The following is a 22,060-nucleotide window of genomic DNA, read 5'->3' on the forward strand; positions in this document are numbered from 1 at the left end:
ATAAACACGAAAATCTGGACCACCAGAGTAAAGCAACTGCAAAATGCACATCAGGAAAGTGAACTGGATTTGTAATGTAATGTGGACGGGGTTAGCAGGCTGAGGTAAATTCGTTACCTTTAGCTTGGCCGGTTAATGCATGATCACAAAAAAAGTTTCAAACGCTGTGATAACTGTTTTCTTAACAATTTATTCGTGTATTGTTAAAGTACTGTTTAACCAAGGTTTAATACTTAAAACGAGCCGACATGAAATGTCACTAACCTTTATGCATTCTGCAAAAGCAGTTGGATTACTTTTAGCGAAAATAGTATCAACTGCCACACATACAACGCTACTTATGGTACTACCATATTGATGATACTACCGTTTAAAAATTACAGTGGCATCGGCTATATTTTGAAGCTTTAGTATAATACTACGTAGCACCGGTATATCGTGCAACCCTAAGTTCCAAGAGTGCTCATATTTAGTATAACAGCACTGAGATATTTTCACTTTATTACTGTATCACAGTATCACAAAACACTCAGCAGATACAAGAACTGGACAATTTGTTTAAGTGGCTTCTGTTGGAATTATTTTCACAGACAGAGCAAAATTAAACTAAAATATTTGGCAATATCTTGTCTAAAATGTCAGTTACTTGATCGATAAATTCTTGTTTATAGATCTGTTGTATAAAAGCAATATTACATAGGCCCATGTAATTAACATGGCACATTTGTTTTATAAGATCTTCCCAGTTAAAAGCTTTTGGTTCCCATAACATTCTGACATTTGTTTTCGCTTCCAGAAAGATCACAAGGAGCTTTTTTTTCTTTCTTTTGTTTTTCCAGGAAAGTGTTCTTTGCGTAAATATAATGTTCCTGTAACGTTTGTGTTGCATATTTATGCATATATTAACATTCCTAGAACATTAGCTTTTGTTCACAAAAACAACAGTTTTATGAGAAGATGAAAGAACATTACTAAAATGTTCCCCCTAAGGTTAGCTTGTAGTTATCTGAATAAAAATAAAAATAGTATCTGAATCTTTGGCAGAAATCCCTTGTTTATTTGCAATACAACCACGATTGAATGTTTTAAAATTCCCTGCTGATTTTATATTCTTGAAACCTTATGAAATAGTTCCCAAAAATTAACGAAAGGGGAACCAAATGCTAATGTTAGGGAAATGTTCTTTGTTTGCTGGGTCCATAATATTCAAAAAAAAAAAAAAAAAAAAGATTATTGTGTAGAATGAGAGTCTAACATTTCTACAGCGACTTTTTTTCCTTTAGTTTTCTACTGCGACTATCCGCGCGCCATAGAAGGCCATTGACGTCAGATAGCGAAGCCCCGCCCCCTCATCCTGTCCTGTATGAATTAGTGTCAGTGGTATGGCCAAGACGCACACAGCGATCAGACATTCACAATAGGAGCTCCGGCGTAGCAAATGGCTAAAACCTACGATTACCTCTTCAAGCTCTTGCTCATAGGAGACAGCGGAGTTGGAAAGACGTGTCTTCTGTTCCGCTTCAGCGAGGACGCGTTCAACACCACCTTCATCTCTACAATCGGTCAGTTCACCGGCTCGTAACGGCTGGGAGGTGCACTATGGGGCTCGTTTAGCTTCTCACTTAGGGCGTTTCTTTATTAAATCCAACATATGAACAAGGGGTTGTTTTTTTTTTTGGTATTATAATGTTTATTCTTATCTGCAGCTCATTTGAGCTTATGAGGAAACCGTTATTGTTAATCAGGGTAAACAGGAAGCTGGTTTATTCTATGTTAGAAAGGCCTCTAGATTCGTCTATTTTTTATTTTATTTTATTATTATTATTTTGGAAAAGCAGACATGCTGGCATCTTCTGAAACATCTTGAGCAAGGAATGTAAACTATGGAAATTCATTGAAAGAATCCAAATGATGCACTTGTGCAAACGATGAAACCTCCTTAAAAGGAGACCTATTTCTTTCTTTTTGACAGCAGTTATGTGGCATGTTTTATAAATGAGAAGTAAGATGCTGGTTATGTTATTTACCTGCCAGCCTATTTGTTTTAATTCAGTGTGAGATCAACATACGCTTGAAATAATTACTGGGTATCAAGTAGAGCAATTGAGAATGATAGTAATATTTCAGTGCAGCTACAGCCCTGATCAGCATCCAGACAGAGCAGAAACTGAGTATTCAAACCTAAAAGACATGTTTTTATACAGGTTTTATTTTAAGATTAAATATGTTTTTTTGTTTTAAGAATGTATGCACAATACCATATATTATGCTCATAGGTCAGAGTTAACAACAATAGACTGCACATTTCATGGTAATGCATTGGTCATTCCAAGGCCTGTTGTGCTGGGAAAGGCCTTCTGTCCCACAGAATCAGGCCTGTCCTGGAACACAGACCACACTGTTAAAGCCACCTCTGGGCCTTGTGACATTCAGCTTGTTCACGCCTTCATTGTACAGACAATGCAGTAGGCAGAGGCGTGATGGGCAGCTACTTCCATGTGCCAGGAGGTGGTTGACCCCAGCTTTGGCCACACTGCAGGCTTCCCTGCTAAATCCCTCCAGAGCACAGGAGATATCCACCAGTGCTTCCTCTGACTCGCTTGGTCTGTTTAGACTTTGCTTATCTTGTACAGGTTATTTAAAATCCGATTGTAGCATATTTATGTTCATATATGTCTGAAATTATTATCTAAATGCAGTACGATTTTCCAACAGTCAGATGCATAAATGTAACCAGCAAATGTACACTTCTTCATTTCTGTCAGCTAGTTTATCCAGTTAGTCGCTTTAGACTTCTCATAATAATAAACACACAGCACTACTCATCTGCATGCCCGCTGTTTTCCGGTAAAAGGAAAGCCAGATAGAGCATTACCTAGCAAGCTACTTCCTCTGGGTGTCTCTTTTGTCAGAGTTTTGTTCTCAATCAACTTATCATTTAAAAAAAAAAATTTTACAGACTGTTTGTTCATTGTATCACCTAAAACAGTCTTTGGCTGTTGCACTGTTATGTGAACTGTCTTTTCAAATCTTTTTATTGTAAAATAAATAAATACATGAATTATATTGAATTTTCCTGACAGTTATATGAGTGACTTTTTCAGTGGGCTATATTAAGTCTGTTGCCTGTGATAAAGCTCGATTTAGCAGAGAGCTATAAGGGATTAAGACATGGTCGGGGTTCATGTCTGATGTTTTCAGGAAACTGTGGTTTAAAACAGGGTCTGGTAACCACCTTCTCTACTCCTACAACAGAAAGTTTCTATGAGTTGTTTGGTAAGAAAATCATCATAGTTGGAGATTCTGATTTGATCATAGACTCACATCTGAACAGCCTGGACTTTCCCACTCATCGAATGAGTCATTAAATAGGGTGTTATAGTACATGCGTGCACCTCAGGAAATGGCGTTGCCTCTTGACTTAACTGTTTATGGAAAGCAGCTTTTTTTCTTTTTTTTTTTTACCACGCTGAAAATGTGAGCTGTTTCATATACAGAAAGTATCTGTTTATATGTTTGTATATTTGTATGGGTTTTTTTTTTTTGTTGTTCAACTTGAAAAAAATTGACAAAGTGGAAAATAGAGTTTCTTTTCAGTTGTTCTGAGCCAACATTGCATTGTTGCGGATGTTCATCATGCAGATAAGACAAAACATGAAGCTTCCTTGTGTATCCATCCGTACGTTTCAGTTTGGCTTATCTTCAGAGAGCTTTACATTTGACTTTGTTAAGGTCACACATTAATTTTTCAGTATGACTATAAAAGCAAACATAGTTGGACACAGAAAATTTATTGTATGTCAATCATGAAAACTCCATTTAGTGTTTTTACCATGCAGTGTATAAGTATTTCTTTTATTCTCATTTTAGGAATTGACTTCAAAATCAGGACTATAGAGTTAAATGGAAAGAAAATCAAACTCCAGATATGGTAAGCACTGAGGCTTTCACAAGTACACTTTTTATTAGCTGATTTTTTGTTTGTTACTTTGAACTGCATCTTGAAGACATTTTGTTACATTGCAGTCTGCAAATCAGCCCAACACACCTGGTCCAAGTGTATGTCCATATGAGCTTATTGTAGACAATAGTCTTCATGTAAAATATGAGTCTTCATATACAACAAGTTCTGCCTACACTGCTTCTAATGCCCTTTGTACACTGAGCTGACCACAAGCTTCAGAATCATGAAGGTTGATGCACACATCCATACGGCAGTTTTGAAAATTTTTGAACTCAAAGGGCTTTTTGGAACAAATCAAGGTTACTGAAATAACAACCTCCACATCATTATGTCTGTAAAAGTTCTTAATTAAGTCTTTAAACACTGGTAAGTGAAAGAAGTTGTTGACCACATTTAGTGATGAAAATTACCAGACTCTCTAGTGATTGGTAATGGCTTTAAAGAATACTTCCCAGTAGTTCCTGGGGGTCATACACTTGCAATCAAAATTATTCAACCCCATTGCAAATCAGGTTTATTGTAAAAAAAAAAAAAAAAAAACAGATGTTCAGCTGTTTGCAATGAACAAATAAAACAAAAGCAATTGAAATAGTTCAACATTACAAATGCTTCAAGTGGTTTCCCCAAATTCAACTGATAATGCAATTTATAATGACTTCTCCAGTCTCAAAATTATTCAACCATGTTTAGTACTTATTTAGTAGAGCACCCTTTTGCTGTTATGACCACCTGCAAACAAGATACATAGCTTCTGGAAGCGTTCCTGTGGAATCTTAGTCCATTCCTCATGAGCAGTGGCCTCCAGTTCAGTAATATTCTTGGGTTTGTGTGCTGCAACCGCCTTCTTTGAATCCCACCAGAGATTTTCTATGGGGTTCAAGTCAGGTGACTGTGATGGCCCTGTAGAATCTTCTAGGACTTCTTCTGCAACCAAGCATTGGTGGAATTTGAGGTGTGCTTGGGATCATTGTCCAGTTGGAAGGTGAAATGACGCCCTAGCTTCAGCTTCCTCAGAGACGGCATGATGTTTTCTCCTAGGATTTCCTGATACTTCAATGAATCCATATTGCCTTCCACATGCTGCAGGTTTCCAGTGCCGGAGGATGCAAAGCAGCCCCAGGGCAACACCGAGCCACCACCATGCTTGACTGTGGACAGTGTTCTTTCTTCATTATTGTTCCTCAAGACATACTGTTGATCCATCGTGCCAAAAAGTTCCAGTTTTGTTTCATCACTCCACAGAACAGAATCACAAAACTTCTATGGCTTATTTATATGATTTTGAGGCGACTTTTCTTGTGCTTTTGGGTCAGTAGTGGTGTACATCTTGGAGTTCTGGCATGGAAACCTTCTGCATTTAGTATGAGCCTTACTGTGCTCACTGAAACCTCAGTGCCTGTTGCCCCCAGGTGTTGATGCAGGTCTTTTGCAGTCACTCGAGGGTTTTTCACAACTTGCCTTCTCAGAAATCTGGTTGCAGCCATTGATAGCTTCCTTTTTCTGCCCCGTCCAGGTATTTAATTCATTTTCTGCCCCTAGCCAGTTCAGGTATTTCATGTGTTCCAGCTCAAGCACACCTGGTGCGACTAATGAAGCCCTTGATTAGTTGCATCATGTGTGCTTCAGACAACACCTGTTTTGTATATTTGTGCTGTTGTGAGGGATTCTATTCAGGGGGTTGAATAATTTTGAAACTGGAGAAGTCATTGTAAATTGCATTTTCAGTTGAATTTGGGGGAACCAATTGAAGCATTTGTTTAAGTATTTCAATTGTTTTTGTTTGATTTGTTTATTGCAAACAGCTGAAAGTCTGTAGATTTTGACAGTAAACCTGATTTGCAGTGGGGGTGGAATAATTTTGATGGCAAACTGTCTGTTTCTACCACAGTGTTGGTGAATAGATTCTGATTGGTCATAAGGTGTTGATTTAATTTTCTATAATAGCAGCTTTGACTGTAGTTCCAGCTGCAAGGCTTATTCTACTATGCAATGTCAACATAACAACCTGCACAGGAACAAATATAGCAGACACTCCACATAACCAGATTAAAAACGTGGGTAATTGTTGATATGGTGATGTTTTTTGTAAGGTGAAGTTTAGTTAGTATTTTTAGGAGTCTTCAGTGTGATCACTTTGTAACAGTCAGAGGTCCAGCTAATACAGGAGTGTCTTCACCACAGAGGACTTTGTGCTTTTTTGACAAGCTGCATTTTTGTCGTATTAACCTCAAGAGAAAAAAGGCGAGTGTTTATAGCTGCTGTAATGTAGGTGATAAGAGGAACTACCTTGTCTTGCAGATGTTCCACAACATTAAACATAACTATAATTGAATAAAAACCAAGTATGAGGTGTCATTCTTTAATTAATAAGAATGGTATAAGAGGGATAAAACACTTCAGGACATGCATTTTATGTAAGGAATAAAGATATGACAGGCCATGCTGTAACAGGAAAATCTACCTATAACAGCATGGCCCAAAGTATGTTATTCCTCTTATACTACAATGATTTTCAACCTTTATTCATTTATTAATACATGATAATATAGTTATTATAGTTTATATAATTTTTATGGTTACTTTTACATAGTTACAAATCAACTTAGCACCTGTTACCACTTACATTTGAACAGCTAAAGACAGCCTTTCCCTCACCAGCCTCTTAATTAATAAGACAACAGAATGCAACTTGTCATGTAACACTACAGGTAGCTTATATCATAAATCTACCATAAAGTCAACAACAAAAAACACTTCATTCATTAATCAGAATGACTGTATATACATGACAAGAAGTCATCAACCAAAATTTCATAATGGTGTCAGCAGCCTGCCAGAGAAATGATGTCAGGAAACAGGCTGGTCTTCCTGTTGGGGGTCACAGTGCTTATAAGCCTGGCCCAGATCTTCACTGACTAATGTGAAGGATATGCACACAATAGTGCAGTGAATAGTGTGTCTGATCTGTTTACAGGATGTGTATATTGGAAACAGTAGGATTGGGAAGGGTGGGCCTCTCTCAAAAAAATGTCTGGTCCATGATGTACTGATTTGAAATGTATGCACTGTGTTCTGGTTATAGGGACACAGCAGGACAGGAGAGATTTAGGACCATCACTACGGCATATTACAGAGGAGCAATGGTGAGTCCATACTTTCATTCCCATCACACCGTTAAAATACAGATATGTAAATATGAAGTGTAAATCTGTCCTATTTTTTGTCTCTGTCTCTCTGCCAGGGCATTATGTTAGTATATGATATCACTAGTGAAAAGTCCTTTGAAAACATCAAGAACTGGATTCGCAATATTGAGGAGGTGAGTTTTGGGAGCCCCCATGACATAAAGCAAGGTTGCAACAAGATGTATGTGTATGTATGTCTATGTATATGTGTGTGTGTGTGTGTGTGTGTGTGTATATATGTATATGTATGTGTGTATATATGTATATGTATGTGTGTGTATATATATATATATATATATATATATATATATATATATATATATATATATATATATATATATATATATATATATATTATCTGATATTTTTTACATTAATGACTACAATCAAGTTATGAACAGGACAATATTGTCTCAGTATTTTCATGATCTGTGAGTTGAATTTGTTGTGCTACACACTTAATGCTCTCTCTAGCATGCATCATCAGATGTAGAGCGGATGATCCTTGGAAATAAATGTGACATGAACGACAAGAGACAGGTCTCTAAGGAGAGAGGGGAGAAGGTACAGCTTTTCATGCTTGTTATTACATTTTATTCTTGTTCACTGAAAAAGGCTATAATGACTAGATAACGTGGATGGAGCGTCTTATTATGCACTGATTTTTCATTTACAGCAATTTTTCCATTTTTGATATGATATCAATATCAGAGCTCTGAGACTATCTATATTACTCAAGAGATTTATTTGAATATTTCAGGATACAGCACAGCCAACAAGGCTATGTCTTAAACCACATACTATCATTCTGAGTAAAAATCTGCTTCACTACTTGAAGCCATTAGCAAGCCCAACACTGACTAAAAATGGCAAGTAAAAATAAGCCATCACAGCTGCAAAGTGGCAATAACACTCCTTTCATTTGTTTCCCAAAGACAAAAAAAGATCATAATAGGGGTTAAAGTTCATTTTCAGCAATCCTGTAACTGCTTTGCCTAAAAAAGTAGTTTTGCCTGATCTAATCTGATAGTGATCCAGTATTTCAGGCAGAAATTTGGCTCTGATAATGATATCTTTTCCTTAATATTAATATCACAAAATCACAATTTACGGTTTTCTTGTGTGCTTTAATCTTTTTTTTCACAAATGGGTAAATGCTCTTATTTCTTATGTGCTATGCTTTCCATGCTTACAACATTGTATTGTTGTTTATGTTGTCTTCTAGTTGGCAATAGATTATGGAATCAAGTTTTTAGAAACCAGTGCAAAAACTAGCATCAATGTGGAAGAGGCGTTTTTCACTCTAGCGAGAGACATTATGGCCAGACTCAACAGAAAAATGGTGAGCCATGCCATGAACTACACAGCTGTAACTTTGAGCATAAAACTACAGTACATTACTGACTTATTAGCATTGTCATTCTTATAGAGTGATCCCTTCTCTTCATGTCTTTTACTAGAATGATGGCAGCAATACAGATGGTGGAGCACCAATTAAGATCACAGAGAAACGTTCCAAGAAGCACAGCTTATTCAGATGCACACTCATATAATGGACTCCTGTGAGTGGAATGCATCTATGGACTTAATCTCTCTAGCTGCAGAATCAGCTGGTATGGAAGGTCATGTGAGCCTCTACTGAGAAGTGTGCACTCAAGTTCTTAATGAACAAGGAGATTCCTGTTCATATAGACCAACCATTGAGTTGGCAAAAAGGATACTGGAGGGGTTCGAAGTACCTAGTTTGTGAAATGTCTTGTTATTTCTTTTGGCCTTTTTGTGATAATCACAGCACATGTTTGGGTTTGACTGTCTTTTTTTGTAATATCAAAGCTTGAATGATTCTTTTTATAGAGCTTTTATTCATATTTTATAAAGCTTTTATAAGCATAACATAACAGTGTTATACTGCCATTACACATTACATTTATGAGCAGATGATTATCTCTAAAATCTATAGTATAACTAAATTGTGTATAATTTAAAGGGCACATTTTAAAGATTTAAATGGATTTGGAATTGGAACAGATTTTATATATAATGGAAAATGTCTCTGGGTTTGTCTCACAGGCACATAACCATGTATAGCACTGACAGAGATCCTGCACACCCCAGAGTGTGGAGACTCAAATATAGAACATGACAGCTGAAGAGCATGATGGGTAAAGGTACACGTGTACAGTCTGTCCATGTGTCTGTAAAGCAGCAGCAGCAAATCAAATCCGAGACATGACGTATATAGCACACGTTAGGCCAGGGGTCCTAGCTGTGGTAATGTCTATTTGAAAGTCCAACACAGCTAGCTGATTTTCTTGTTGAAAGACACCTAATTGAACTTATCAGTCAATGGACAGGTTTAGTCAGTGTGTGAAAGGGGTGAAATTACTAAACTGTGCTGCACTTTGGTCCTACATGGTAGGAAGGGTGGCATTATTTAAATGTATCTCTGGTTAATTAATTCATCTTTAAAAAAAAATAGCTTGTGTGACTGATTTGGCGAAGGTTTGCATGTTTGATATTGACCTCTGAGGAATTATTTAAAATATCTGTATATGAATGTATAGGACAGCCACTAATGCATGCTTTTATTGTTGTATGTATAATGTGCTATTAATTTTACATGTTGGCATTCTTGCTGCTATGTATATTAACAACATACCATCTATTCTTATTGCTGTTTGTTAAAAGCCCAAAGTACTTTTGGTTTACATATGCCATAACCTGTGATCTCTATTACTAGTAGCTCTTTGAAGGAAAGTACAATTATCAAATAGACAGTTATGTGTTGCAGTGTGTGCTGTGTGTCTATTTGTGTTTGGGTGAATTCATGTCAGTATCTATGTGTTCTGTACCCAGTTACATGGCATAAGTAGCATTTATTTCACTGGTGCCACTGCTCTTAATGTAGTTGAAATTTGAGGGTGAATGTCTGCAAATAGAATTGAAGTGTTTCAGTTGCACTAATGTTTCAGAAGATGGAAAGTTTCCAGAATAGTCTGACCGATTGAGTCAGCAATAAAAAGTTCTTGCTAAGATTTTTGTTTCCTCTTTCCAGCTCAAGAATTGAGGCCTTGAAAATGTCTGTAAATCAGTCAGTGTTTTACTCTCTCAGAAACTGCAGTAGCGACTCTGCTTTAGCGCTTACCATCAAATACAAGCAAATGTAGCATAATTATTCCAGTATTGGTGTTCAGATGGGACCATTGTAATCAGTCTCATCATAGGCCATACATATTTGCAGCTGTCTTCTAAATCGGTTTTTGTGATTGTTCACAATGTACTACCATCTATCAGTTCAGAAAGGAAATGTTTCTTAAACAGGCTGTTCATCCGGTAGGCAAATGATTGTTTAAAAAAAGAGAGTGTATCCTCTAATTTCTAGTGTGATTTTTAGTCAGTATGAAACTTTTTGTACCACGCATAACCAAAGTAAATTTGCATTGCATTATGGTGCATGTGTGCTTTTTGTTCCCTGATCTAACATGCAACTAGAACTATGTTCCTGTAATACACGTACTCGACACTAGAGAGCGCTGTCATACTTTTTGAGATCAGCTGTACAAAAGCTCTTTTGTCCACCACACCATGTTCAGGAAGATGAGTATTAAAACTTTGAATGTTCTGAAATTTTGCACAAATATACATGAATCATGTAGTTCCATAACTTTAAATGTAAAGGGACAATAAGAACAGTTTTCCATAATAACAACATTAATATTAACATTATCAAATATTTATTGCACTGAATAATATGAATGTCTGTTAACAAATCTGTGGTTGTTAAACAACATATTAAAATAATATTTAAGGCGAGTATAAATTGTTTTTACTTGTAATATATAAAGCCTAATTGTTATAACATTATGTAGTATACATACACTATACAGAACTGTACAGTGGAATTTATTAATCACATAATCACACACTTACATCTACAAAACACCAAATATCTCTTACCTAGGAAGTAGATATGAAACTGCAGCTGTTTTATTGTTACACAAAGTTCTTGATGCCATCTCATCCAGGGTGTATTCCTACCTTGAACTCAGTTTCCCAGGATAACTCTGAGTAGGATACTGACGATAATGAATTTACATTTTAATTGTTCACAAAGATCAATCTCTTATCATCGTTGCTGCTAATTAGCAGTCTCATCTGCTGACCTCAGATCTATCTTTTACTTTCATTCCTCCTTCCCTGACACTTTCCCAAATTTTTCCCCAGACCTCTCAAGGGAACTTCCACATGCAAGGCTACTCTCACTGCTGGAGCCTCGAGGCTTGTCTGCACTTGCCCTCAAGGTTTTGCGACATTTTGTGTTCCAGCTCTTGGATCTTCCTGGTGGAAACATTCTCTCTTCAGGTACCAGAAGATGAAAAGAGTCAGGAATATCTCCATGCACGTTCATCCTTCTATCTTCAACTGCGTTTCTCCATATTTCGTCTGTCTCTGTTGGGTCTCTTTCTCTTACTTCTGTATTACCCTTCATATTTAGACTTTCCTCTGAGCCATTCTCTTTTCTGTCCACTTGTGTAATATCACTCCTTCCTCTCTGGCCTTCTTTTTCTTCTTCTTGAGTTCTTATCTCTGTGCTGAGAATGTTTGGAATTTGTGGTCTCAGATGACGCTCAGATTTATTTGCTTCTTTTTTCTCTGTCAGTTTGATAATGTGGATGTCTAGAGGTGGCTGGCCAGTAAGATTAGGCTGCACTTTATACTCAGAGCCAGCACTCCACCGCCTCATAGTTGCAGATCTGACAATCCCTTCTTGAAGAGAATTAGGCTCTTTGGCTCTATGTATTAAATCTTCTCTGGCAGTTGCACTGAACAAGCTGGTGCTTCTAGACCTTTGGACTAAAGATGGTGAAGCTTCAAATGCTGTTTTGGCCTCTTCAACCTGATCTATAGATTCAGCTGTCTTCTCACAAGGTGGGATCCAGGTGTTCTCACATGAATTTGAACTGACCCTTACTACTGGAACACCCACCTCCAAATTCAGTCCATAATCATTTGGATTGAGAGTTGTGGTGTTCGGTGGCTTCTTTACATTTGCCACTATTAGTTGACTTGACTTGGCCCAATTCTTCTCATCAGAAGCTGGACAGTCATCCATATAGAAGCAATAAGGGTTGTATCCATCATTGCTGTTAATGCTGCCAGTGCGGAGAAGAGATGAGAAACCACTAACAGTGGATGTCCGTGAGTGTGTCCTCTTCAGTTCACTGTGGTCAATTCCTGCCAGTTTCTCCAAAGCCTTCATCATGCGAGAATAGATGTCCTCCAGCTGGGCCAGCCTCAGATCCACCGTCTGCAAAGAAGCTTTCATATTGTTCTCTCTCTCATTGACCTCCTCCAGGTGCATGGACATGTTTTCCACCCTGTCATGAAATAAAATTGTTTAAAAAGTATTGTGATTCATTGCCATTTCAATGCCATGTAACTATCATTTAAACCTTTATATTTGTTACATCTGATAAAGCCTCTCAGATTTTAGACAGTTAATTAACCTGGATGATTAAAATGCACAGCATTTGTTTTTCATTACCTTTCAGATGTCACCCTTATTCTTTCATTATTTGAGGACTGCTGCTCATCTTCTTTCTCTCTGAAGTACTCTTCCACACACTGCTCCTCAAATTCATACAGGCACCTCAGCTCCTCAGAATTCAGGATAAGCTCTTAGAGGGAAAGGAGATATTGTGATTAGTCAGTCAGACAGGTACTTGAAAACGTAATTTTGTATGATCGATAGTTTATCCATAAATCAATGCAAATATTAGACAAGTGTCCTTTATAAATGTATAACAATCAATTCGAATTAGTATTCTTCAGCAGTTCTAGGAGCCTGAAATATAGTTAATGAATATGGTAGTGTGCTCTGTAACAGTCTTATTCATTGAAAAATGATGTTCATTGACTTTATTGCACCAGCAATGACTGACTCTGAAAGCACAGAAGTCTTACAATTAGCTTATTTTATTCTAGTCATAAAAATGTGACATCATTTGTTCAACTGAACTCACTCAGTCCTTTGTCCTTCTCGTCCAGCTCTCCCTCTTTTTTCTTGCAACAGCAGCAGCAGATTTGTCTGATGATGATGTAAATGTGGCTGAAGATGATGAGAGGAGGAGGAAGCACTGGCCTATCATGGAAAGTCATGATCAGCTGATACCGCTGGAACTTCCACACCTGGTTTGAGATGGACTTCACCTCAAAGAAGGTGTTACTGTTTGGGATACAAACATGAAGGATCATTTCTAATTGTGTTATAAGTTAAAATCCATTTAGTCATATTTGCTTTGTCACATTGAGAAATATATTATCTACATTGATTTGTACACTTACTTGAAGACAGCAATAAGCAAGTTGACAAGAAGGATGTTAGCCACTAGCAAATAACAGGCCATGATAGCTGGAGTGAGCCAGGCACCAGGAATACAGGGGGGGAGTTTCTTTCCATCCTCATCATACTTGTTATCTCCACAGGGGGCTGAGGGAAGACCTCAAATCTCAGTCCAGAATAGCAGTGCTAACTTCATTTCCATTTTGAAACAGTATTAAAAATGGTGGAATATAAAATTTACATACGGTTGATTTCCATGGCATAAACTGCAGAGCATTCCAGAGATGAAAATTCATGGAGATAGAGGGGGAAAAGCAAGCAAACATTTACTTTCAATTACATAAAAATTAAGAAAACTAACTGAAGATAATAGCATGAGTTCTTTCTCTCTCTCTCTCTCTCTCTCTCTCTCTCTCTCTGTATGTGTATATATATATATATATATAATGTATATGTATATGTATATGTGTGTGTGTATGTATCTTCCAATGCTTCTGCATCTATACTGTTGCATTGTTTAAGATGCTGAATAATCCCAAACTTATCCTCATTCTTATTCTTATCTTTAGCCCTTAAACCTAAACTGCTCAGTTCACGAGATATATGTAAGTTTCTCTGTATAAAGGCATCTGCAAAATGCTATAAATTTCATATTTGTAGCTTATAATAACATCTAGATCATAGTAGAACATTACAGGGTGTCGTAAAAGTCTCCATTTAACACTTTTTAGCAAAATGTCTTCCAAAACATTTCTCATATATATGTATGTATACATGTGTGTGTGTGTGTGTGTGTGTGTGTATATATATATATATATATATATATATATATATATATATATATATATATATATATATATTTCAGATAGCCTTTAAGAATGCCTTTGACAAAAGAAGAACGTATAGAAATCATTTTCATGGCTGGATCAGGAAGCTGTCACAAGGTTGCAATGGACTTTAACAGGAAACATGGCAAGCACATCACACACGACACTGTTGCCAAAGTTATTAACAAATCCAAAAAGACTGGAAGTGTTGCAGACCAACCAAGAAGTGGACATCCACGAACATCCACTCAACAAGACACAACCAATGTGGTGCTGGCAAACATAGTCCCCTATGAATGGACACTTTTGAGACACCCTGTATTTACACCACAAACCCAAAGTACTAAAACGTTCTTAAAAACTTAAAAAACAAACCTGTCCAGATTTTATCTACAATTTAAACAGAACAACATTAAATCAATTAGTAAGGACTACTGTATGTGCAAATGTGACACTACAATACTCCAACTTAGTAATAAAGAGGAAAGCACAGATAAGACTGAATATCTACCCTGGAGGCATGAAAAAGAATCTTACTATCAATTCTAGTCTTACGGTCTATTGAGTCCGCAAACACTTCTCCATAGATCATCCAGTAGGGCATGTAGAAAATATTTCGGGCTAATCGCCAGGTGGGCTCTTCATCTGGGTGGAGGATGGCTTGCCGTGCTACCCCAAAGCTCATGAGGACCACCAACATGATCACCACAAAGTACAACATGTCGATCATCTAAAAAAAATAAAACCCACAACAATAATGTCACAACATTCAAGATTTTTTTTTTTAAAAAAAAAACCTAAACATAAAGCTTCTTAAATGGTCTAAAGTTTCAAACATTTTCAAAACTAAATTCAGTCTGTAACAACTTGTTGAGGATATCTATAAAACCAGATCTACTGTTACTTACCATCTTGCCGATCATCATGACATAAGGTCCGAGGTACTTGTTGACCCCAAAAATATCCAAAACACGGATGTACCAGAAGATGATGTCCACACAGTATATTACCCGGCCGTAGCCCATGTAAGGTTCAGGCTGTAGTCTGAGGAGGAGACCCAGCAGGAATATAGAGATGGCCACCAGGTCTGTGATGTTCCAGTACTCTTCCAACCACACGTTAATCTTCTGCTTGAGTTTACCAGGTTCTGACATCAGAATCTAACACAAACAAAAACATTTCTATTTTATATTTCCTCTATTTACATCATTTTTAAACTCTTACACAACATATCCATTTTAACATGAGACAGATGGCAGTACGTTGCTCAGACTGCAAAATAAAAGTGGAGTGTCCTACACAGCATAGATTTTCAGAGCTTGGAAGAGCTTTCTCATTTAAAACAGTCAACAAAAATATGCAGGCCCAAACTGCTTCAAAACCCAGTTTATATGAGGGTTATTTTAACACCAATCATTGGACCAGATTCGACCCCCCCGTGTCACTGTGACATTTCTAGTTCACCATGACATTTAATGGATTTGCTTGTTGTACAAATCTGTCCAGAGCCAACAGATGAAATTCAGCCCTAATCTGATTCTGGCACACATAATACTTTATCATTGTCCCTGTCACCTAAATATATAAGTAAAGTGCATAATCAAAAGGACACCCTATAAATAGTAGCACTAACCCTCTCATCCATTCCTCCTTATAGAGGCGTATCTATATGATCAGTGTTTTATTCGTATTTCATATGATTTTTTTTCATGTTATATTTAGTGCTTTACAACTACACCCTTGAAAAATAGTTCCTCAAGGGCTCTTATACTCATGGATTCTGGGAACTTTCTAAAGGAGCCTTTCTTCTGCATTTGTGATCACCCGAAAAATATGCAAAGATGCATTTCTCCATGTTATTCCCTGAAATTGCACATGCAATTAAACATGTGACATCATCATGATATCATGTGACATCGTAAAGAACGTGATTATGTGAAAAATGAAACTACAGGCCCTACATGTGAAAATAAACACATGAGAAAATTACAGATGAAAATGAATGAATCATGTGAAAAAAATTATCATATGAAAATAAAAACACATGGAATACCTTTGAAAAGTCCATTACATGTGAAAAATGTATGAAGCCATAGTGTAAAGGTTCTAGAAATGTGTAAATTATATATGAAATTCATGAGACATTTCGCTAAGGGAACTACACTGCAATTGTTGTGCTAAAGAAAATTTAAACCTCACCTGTCTTACTTTCTCTAGGCCAAGTGTCAGTATGTAGGAAATGACCAACCACTCTTGCACTGATGGCCAACGTTCCATCTTCACCAGGACAATGTAATTGTACAGCATAAGATAGCCAAGGTATGATATCTGTCCCAAACATATCAGACAATATCAGAGATACAAAATAATGCAACATCAGTAACATTATATTAATATGAAATTATTATTGCTACGAAATGACAATACTTGATATGCTAATAAATGGCAGTTGTTTAATGCTTACCGTATTAAACCAAAACTTAGTGAATGGAGCATTGTAGAATTCATATATCTTCCTTCCAATGGGTACATGTCTCAGCTTCTTACTGCCATCTTCTTCATCACCTTTCTTTGAATGTGCCTCTGTAGTGGCATCCTAGAAGAACATTGGTCATGTTGTTGGGAAGATTACAATATTTAGAATTTGAAGTGATAATGCAGAAATATCATGATGTGTGTTAACATTTTGTGCTAAGTATTGAGAAATTCTCTGTGGAATGTTTATTCATTTATGAAGTGAACAACAAAATAGTATTAAATAGTATTTAAGTTGATATTCTGCCTATCAAACAAGCACTTGCAACTTTGCGATGTAACTGAATATGAATACACGATTCAGAATAAACAGATAATCTGTCTAAACAGATATACACGCAAATAATTTTTAGAAAGCTTGAAAGGAAGACGTGCATTAGGACTGGGCACCTGTGGGATGCAACAAAAAATGAGCAAGTGGGAGGTTTTAACTTTTATGTAGGTGCAAGAGCGTGGTCAGAGATGAAGCTTACAGAACAAAGAAAGAGCATGCTCATCTGATGCATTTACAGCAAACAATCATTCCTCCTTAGTAACTGCCTGGTTAGGGTTGCTGTGATTCAAATTAGTGATTCAAATCTAATAATTTGTTTATATTTTGGGAAACAACTAAATTCAGTACAAAATATCATATTCATGTACAAACAGAAATAAAAACTATCTGAGTAGGATTAAAAAACAGTCCCATAATATATCAATGAGGAATTGGAGTGATGTAGCTGAGGTTGAGGAACTGTCAGAGCCAGAATTCACAGACCATGCTAACATTTCTACTTCTGGGTTTTCTCTCCAGTTTTTTTTTTTACAGTGTTTCTGGGGACACAGTGGCAGGGTTCCTACTTAATAAAACAAACTTCTTGTTTAGGTCATCCCCACTTCAAGTTTATATCTGAATATAAATACTGCATTGCATTACACACTGCATTGCATTGCACACCAACAGCACATAGACATTACTAATTAAGGTGGTTTAGACAGGAAAAGTGCTGTAGTTACCCTGCTGGATTTGTTGTCATCGTCCTTGTCCTTGGCACATTTGCTGTCATCAGAGCCTTGGTAGGTGTCATCACCCACACGGAAACCCAGGAGAAGGATTGAAGGAGGAAGGATGATGCCGGCAATCACCTGGAGAGATGCAGTTTTGAGAATCAGAAACAAACAACTGCCTAGTATCTAAATTATTGTATAATGATATATGGTCTTCCACATAAAATATTTAAGGGAGGGGGAAACCAAGGAAGTGAAATATGATTCCAACAAACATTATGCCATTATATAAATAATCACCTTGAGGCCAGGGTTTTTTCCAACCCTCAGGCAACCCATCCACATGTCAGTAAGGAGCATCTGGCTGCATGTGTGGGCAATGAAGTCTCTGTGCTTGGCAGCCACAGCTAGTTTCAGACAGGTGGAGTTACTCCAGTTCTTAAGCTCATAGGTCAGCAGCTTCATGGCTACCTGTTCATCATGTTTGTATGCCTGATCCAGAAGCTCATAGGCCAAAGTTCCAAACTCCCTGAAAGTGAAATATGATGCTGAATATGATGTTTAACTGACAGCATGATTGTATGATGAAATCTTTTTAAAGTAAGCAAACAAAAACAAACCTACATCTTCTTCAGTTTTATTGTTCCACAACACTTGTTTATTGCTCAACAACATTTATATGTGCTCCTTCAGTAAAACAAGGCTTCCATAGGACACCAAACTACACCCAGTTTTAAGTATAATCTTGCAAAACCAAAAGCGTAAACACAGTTCAATTACTTCATGACCCCATGTTTTAGTAGGATTTTTTAAAAATAAAAGTGTTAATATAAGAGAAAACGTTATGAACATTATGCCTAATAATGTCATAATCTGTCCATTAGACCAGAAATCAAATGTTTGACCCAAAACACTTTTTTTTTTCTGAAATAGCCCAAGAAAGTTTCTTTTTCTAGTTTGGTTATTTTTCAATCATTATTTCATCTTCAGTAATCAATTTATCCTGATCAGGATCACTCGGAGTAAGGTGGGAATACACTCTGGTTTGGATGCCAGTCCTTAGTAGGGCACCATGCATTTACTAGGCAATTTAGAGCAGTCAATCCGACTACCGCCATGTTTTTGGGAGGTGGGAGCCAGAGGAAATCTACATAGACACTCAGACAACATGTCAAATGCACAGTTCAGGATCAACCCAAGCTCCCTGGAGTTCTGAGATAGCAACACTACCCACTCTACATTTTGGTTATTTTCTTAATAAAAAATAAGATCAGTGACTGTGTCAGCTTACTCCAGGTCTTTTTACCACATGCATTATACTCACTTGGAGTTGTTATCTAGATCTTGAAATATGTCATCCACCAACTCACTGACAGAGGATTCATGGGCCATGGCTTTATAAAGCTTACAGGCCACCAAGGCCTTAGCCATGGCCTCCTCTCCCCTCTGCCACAGGAACAGAGCCATCTTCTGCCTTCTCGTCAGCACGGCCCAAACTATCAGCTCGTGGAATGGGTATTGGAAACGACTGACTTCAGGGTCGTCCACATCAATGTCCACTTCCTCCTCTTTCTTCTTCTTTTTCTTCTTTCCTTTCAGATTTGGTTCATCATCCTAGAAATTTCATTGATAAATTGATGATAAACTGTTGCACATTCAGTACAGAAGAGGAACATGTACAGCAAACAACTAAATATTAATCATACCTCCATCCCAAGAAGTTTTAGAGCCTTTGGCTGCAAATATAATAATGAAGACATGTTAGATTCTTGTGTGTTGAGACTATACATATAAACACCGGCTGCTCCCACTTACCCTTTTAAGACCATAAAGGTTGTTGTAGAGAGAGCGGAAACTTTTTCTTGTGTAGTTACAGCGATAGGCCCCGCCCATAAGGTACTCCATCACCAGGCCAATGTCAATTAGTGTAATTTGATAGTCTGGTGGAAGGTTACCCTAAAATATCAAAGGTCTGGTGTGATTAAATTGACATACATGGTGATTAGAGACCAAACAACCAAAACAGGAACTTTAGAAAAGGAAAGAGTGATGACTTTGGCATACAGTTCCCTAGTTAGGGGTATGATAGCCTTGTAACTCAAAATTATTTCGTTTAAAAATCTTTTTTTTTTCGTTTAGTACTGCCCTTCAGACGCTAAATAAGATAGTTACATGTCTCCCAGAAGACAAAATAATAACAATTTAGTCCGTTCATCCTGTTCAAAGGTTTACATCCCAGTGGTTCTTAATGTGTTGTGTTGCCTTCGTGAGCATCAGTGAATGTTTGCACCTTATGTAATAGTTGTGTATGAGTCCCTCAGTTGTCCTCAGTGTGAAAATATGGATCTCAACATCATATAGCCACTGTTGGAAAGGGGTCAAATATGCAGAATATGCTGGAAAAAGCAAATAATGTGCTGGACCTGGAGGATTTTTCTGAAGAACAGTGGGCCGTTTAACTGCTCAGGACAAACAAGGCACTCATAAACAACTATCACAAAACATAAACACAGTCGTGGATCATCCAGGTAACAACACACAGTATTAAGAATCAAGGGTATGTAAACTTTTGAACGGGGTAATATTTATAAATTCATCTATTATCTTGTCTTGTGGACTAAATGTAAACATCTGTTATGTGAAATAGCTTATTCAGGACAGTACTAAATAAAAAAACAACATGGGATTTTTATGATCCTCTTATTTTGTTAAGAGTATTAAGATTTAGCAAATTCTGCAAGGGGTATGCAAACTTTTGGGCACAACTGTAAATAGAAAGGACTGCCACTAATTTTTACTCTTTCCAGTATGTACAAATTTTCAAAATAGCCTCTAGGAATGCATCCTCTTTTTTCGTCTTTAAATGAACAGGTCTTATTATCTGTGAGACCAAAATCCATAACTTACTTTTTTAACATCTCGGACTACAGCATTCAATGTGTTGACAGGTCCCAGTTTCTAAACATAAAAATTATTTAACATAACAACTAAGAAGTTGTATGCAAAGACTTGCAAAAAAAATGAAGAAAATGGTGAATAAATAAGCACATGTGGCATCAGGGCGGGTGAATATTTTTTCTGAGGATTAAAAATGTCCATTTCATAGATTCTTGTGCAGCTTTTTCAGTGGCGCTTACCGTGTTATATAACTCCTCTAGCCGTGGGATGGTGAGGAAATGGTGAATGTTGACCCCATTTTCAATCAACAGCTTAACGAAATCTACTCGGTCCAGCACCAGTGCATCCATCATTGCCTGCTCCAGTGAGCTCACCTGCAGAGAGCACCAGTAAACATGTCACATGTTAAAGCATGGCTGTCTAAATATTTATTATTATTAGCTGCTATTGTACAATTCTGAGTCTCTTGATTTATCATAAAAACATAATGAGATGGTATTGTTCAGTATAGAATGATCCATTATGTATACCCAGTTGAGTAATTCTAGCTTCCTAGGATCCATTTCCTCTTGAACATCTGCCTTGGCCTTCCCCCCTTTGCCCCACTTGCCTCTGCACTTAGCCATGCCCTGTGAGGCTGCAGGGGAGCTCTTGGCTTTCACGATGGATGTGGCACTAGCTACTGCACTTGCAGGCTATAAAACCAAACAAGTGTTTAAAGACCACTGATTTTGGAGCACAATAAATGTATTTATTTTTCAACATATCCGAATGGTGAGTTAAAAATGTGGCTAACTGGCAGGTTGTGTCCATAAACAAAGATTTGGTTGCGTGCTATATCCACCCGATTCCAGGCAAGAGCCAAGCTCAATTGATCTGAGGCTGAGGCATTTGTACCTAAGAGGGCAGAGAACACAGACATAGGCGATTTAGGATTGACCCATGTTATCTAATTATAAGATGAATTTGGAAGCTGTTTTGTCTGAAATCTGGAGAGTACCTTTCAGTAAAGCCGTTAAAATGGCCATCTCAATGTCCTGCTGTCCTTCTGAACCCAGTCGAAAGACTGTTATCTGTAGTAGGAGTATTGATTAAAATTGATTTAAAATGCAATAGATCATGTAGAGGCGTTTTTATGAATGTAAATATATTTCTCTCACATACAGCTTAGCCCAATATAGCTATTTAATGACACGTAACAAAGCAAGAATCCTGGCTAATTCTCTTACTTAATGGCAAAATAGAGCTTTCCTTGTTTGAGAAGGCTTGTATCAAATACCACTGCCTTGGAGATGTAGTCACATGAGCAGAAATGTTAAGT

General features: G+C 37.2%; 2 protein-coding genes across 5 annotated transcripts in view; one reads left to right on the plus strand and one right to left on the minus strand.

Moving 5' to 3' along the window:
• rab8b (RAB8B, member RAS oncogene family) lies at nt 1-10,602 on the plus strand. 2 transcript variants are annotated; one of them, XM_017485701.3, is made up of 8 exons: nt 1-104; nt 1,284-1,562; nt 3,871-3,931; nt 7,047-7,107; nt 7,206-7,283; nt 7,624-7,713; nt 8,375-8,491; nt 8,610-10,602. In XM_017485701.3, exons 2-8 carry the CDS (start codon nt 1,439-1,441, stop codon nt 8,700-8,702), a joined length of 624 nt encoding a protein of 207 aa, XP_017341190.1. In that variant the 5' UTR covers nt 1-104; nt 1,284-1,438; the 3' UTR covers nt 8,703-10,602. The 2 variants fall into 2 exon arrangements, with proteins under 2 accessions (XP_017341190.1, XP_053541596.1); XM_053685621.1 differs by lacking the exon at nt 1-104 and having other exon boundaries at nt 1,255-1,562.
• The window catches only part of LOC108274564 (transient receptor potential cation channel subfamily M member 1), an 18,066-nt gene continuing 6,045 nt past the window's right edge, over nt 10,040-22,060 (minus strand). For 2 of the 3 annotated variants that reach the window (XM_053685618.1, XM_053685619.1), the window contains 19 exons: nt 21,740-21,812; nt 21,536-21,636; nt 21,270-21,434; nt 20,979-21,113; nt 20,749-20,799; nt 19,657-19,797; nt 19,548-19,577; nt 19,166-19,455; nt 18,142-18,370; nt 17,851-17,979; nt 16,784-16,915; nt 16,519-16,647; nt 15,228-15,479; nt 14,857-15,049; nt 13,738-13,758; nt 13,495-13,639; nt 13,173-13,375; nt 12,695-12,827; nt 10,040-12,527 (listed from right to left, as the gene is read on the minus strand). In XM_053685618.1, coding sequence (XP_053541593.1) covers nt 11,333-12,527; nt 12,695-12,827; nt 13,173-13,375; nt 13,495-13,639; nt 13,738-13,758; nt 14,857-15,049; nt 15,228-15,479; nt 16,519-16,647; nt 16,784-16,915; nt 17,851-17,979; nt 18,142-18,370; nt 19,166-19,455; nt 19,548-19,577; nt 19,657-19,797; nt 20,749-20,799; nt 20,979-21,113; nt 21,270-21,434; nt 21,536-21,636; nt 21,740-21,812 — 3,747 coding nt within the window. In that variant the 3' untranslated portion in view covers nt 10,040-11,332. Of the gene's footprint in view, nt 12,528-12,694; nt 12,828-13,172; nt 13,376-13,494; nt 13,759-14,856; nt 15,050-15,227; nt 15,480-16,518; nt 16,648-16,783; nt 16,916-17,850; nt 17,980-18,141; nt 18,371-19,165; nt 19,456-19,547; nt 19,578-19,656; nt 19,798-20,748; nt 20,800-20,978; nt 21,114-21,269; nt 21,435-21,535; nt 21,637-21,739; nt 21,813-22,060 lie in introns of those variants that run through there. The other variant, XM_053685620.1, reaches the window with a different exon arrangement.

The sequence above is a fragment of the Ictalurus punctatus genome, chromosome 14 (assembly GCF_001660625.3).
Source record: "Ictalurus punctatus breed USDA103 chromosome 14, Coco_2.0, whole genome shotgun sequence".
Taxonomy (NCBI): domain Eukaryota; kingdom Metazoa; phylum Chordata; class Actinopteri; order Siluriformes; family Ictaluridae; genus Ictalurus; species Ictalurus punctatus.

What these genes read in the sequence shown, in the direction of transcription:
- rab8b (XM_017485701.3), top strand. Translation starts at nt 1,439, where the DNA reads ATGGCTAAAACCTACGATTACCTCTTCAAGCTCTTGCTCATAGGAGAC. An exon ending in GGATTCGCAATATTGAGGAG is followed by an intron (nt 7,284 to 7,623) that starts GTGAGTTTTGGG and finishes TGCTCTCTCTAG; the next exon opens with CATGCATCATCAGATGTAGA. An exon ending in CTAAGGAGAGAGGGGAGAAG is followed by an intron (nt 7,714 to 8,374) that starts GTACAGCTTTTC and finishes GTTGTCTTCTAG; the next exon opens with TTGGCAATAGATTATGGAAT.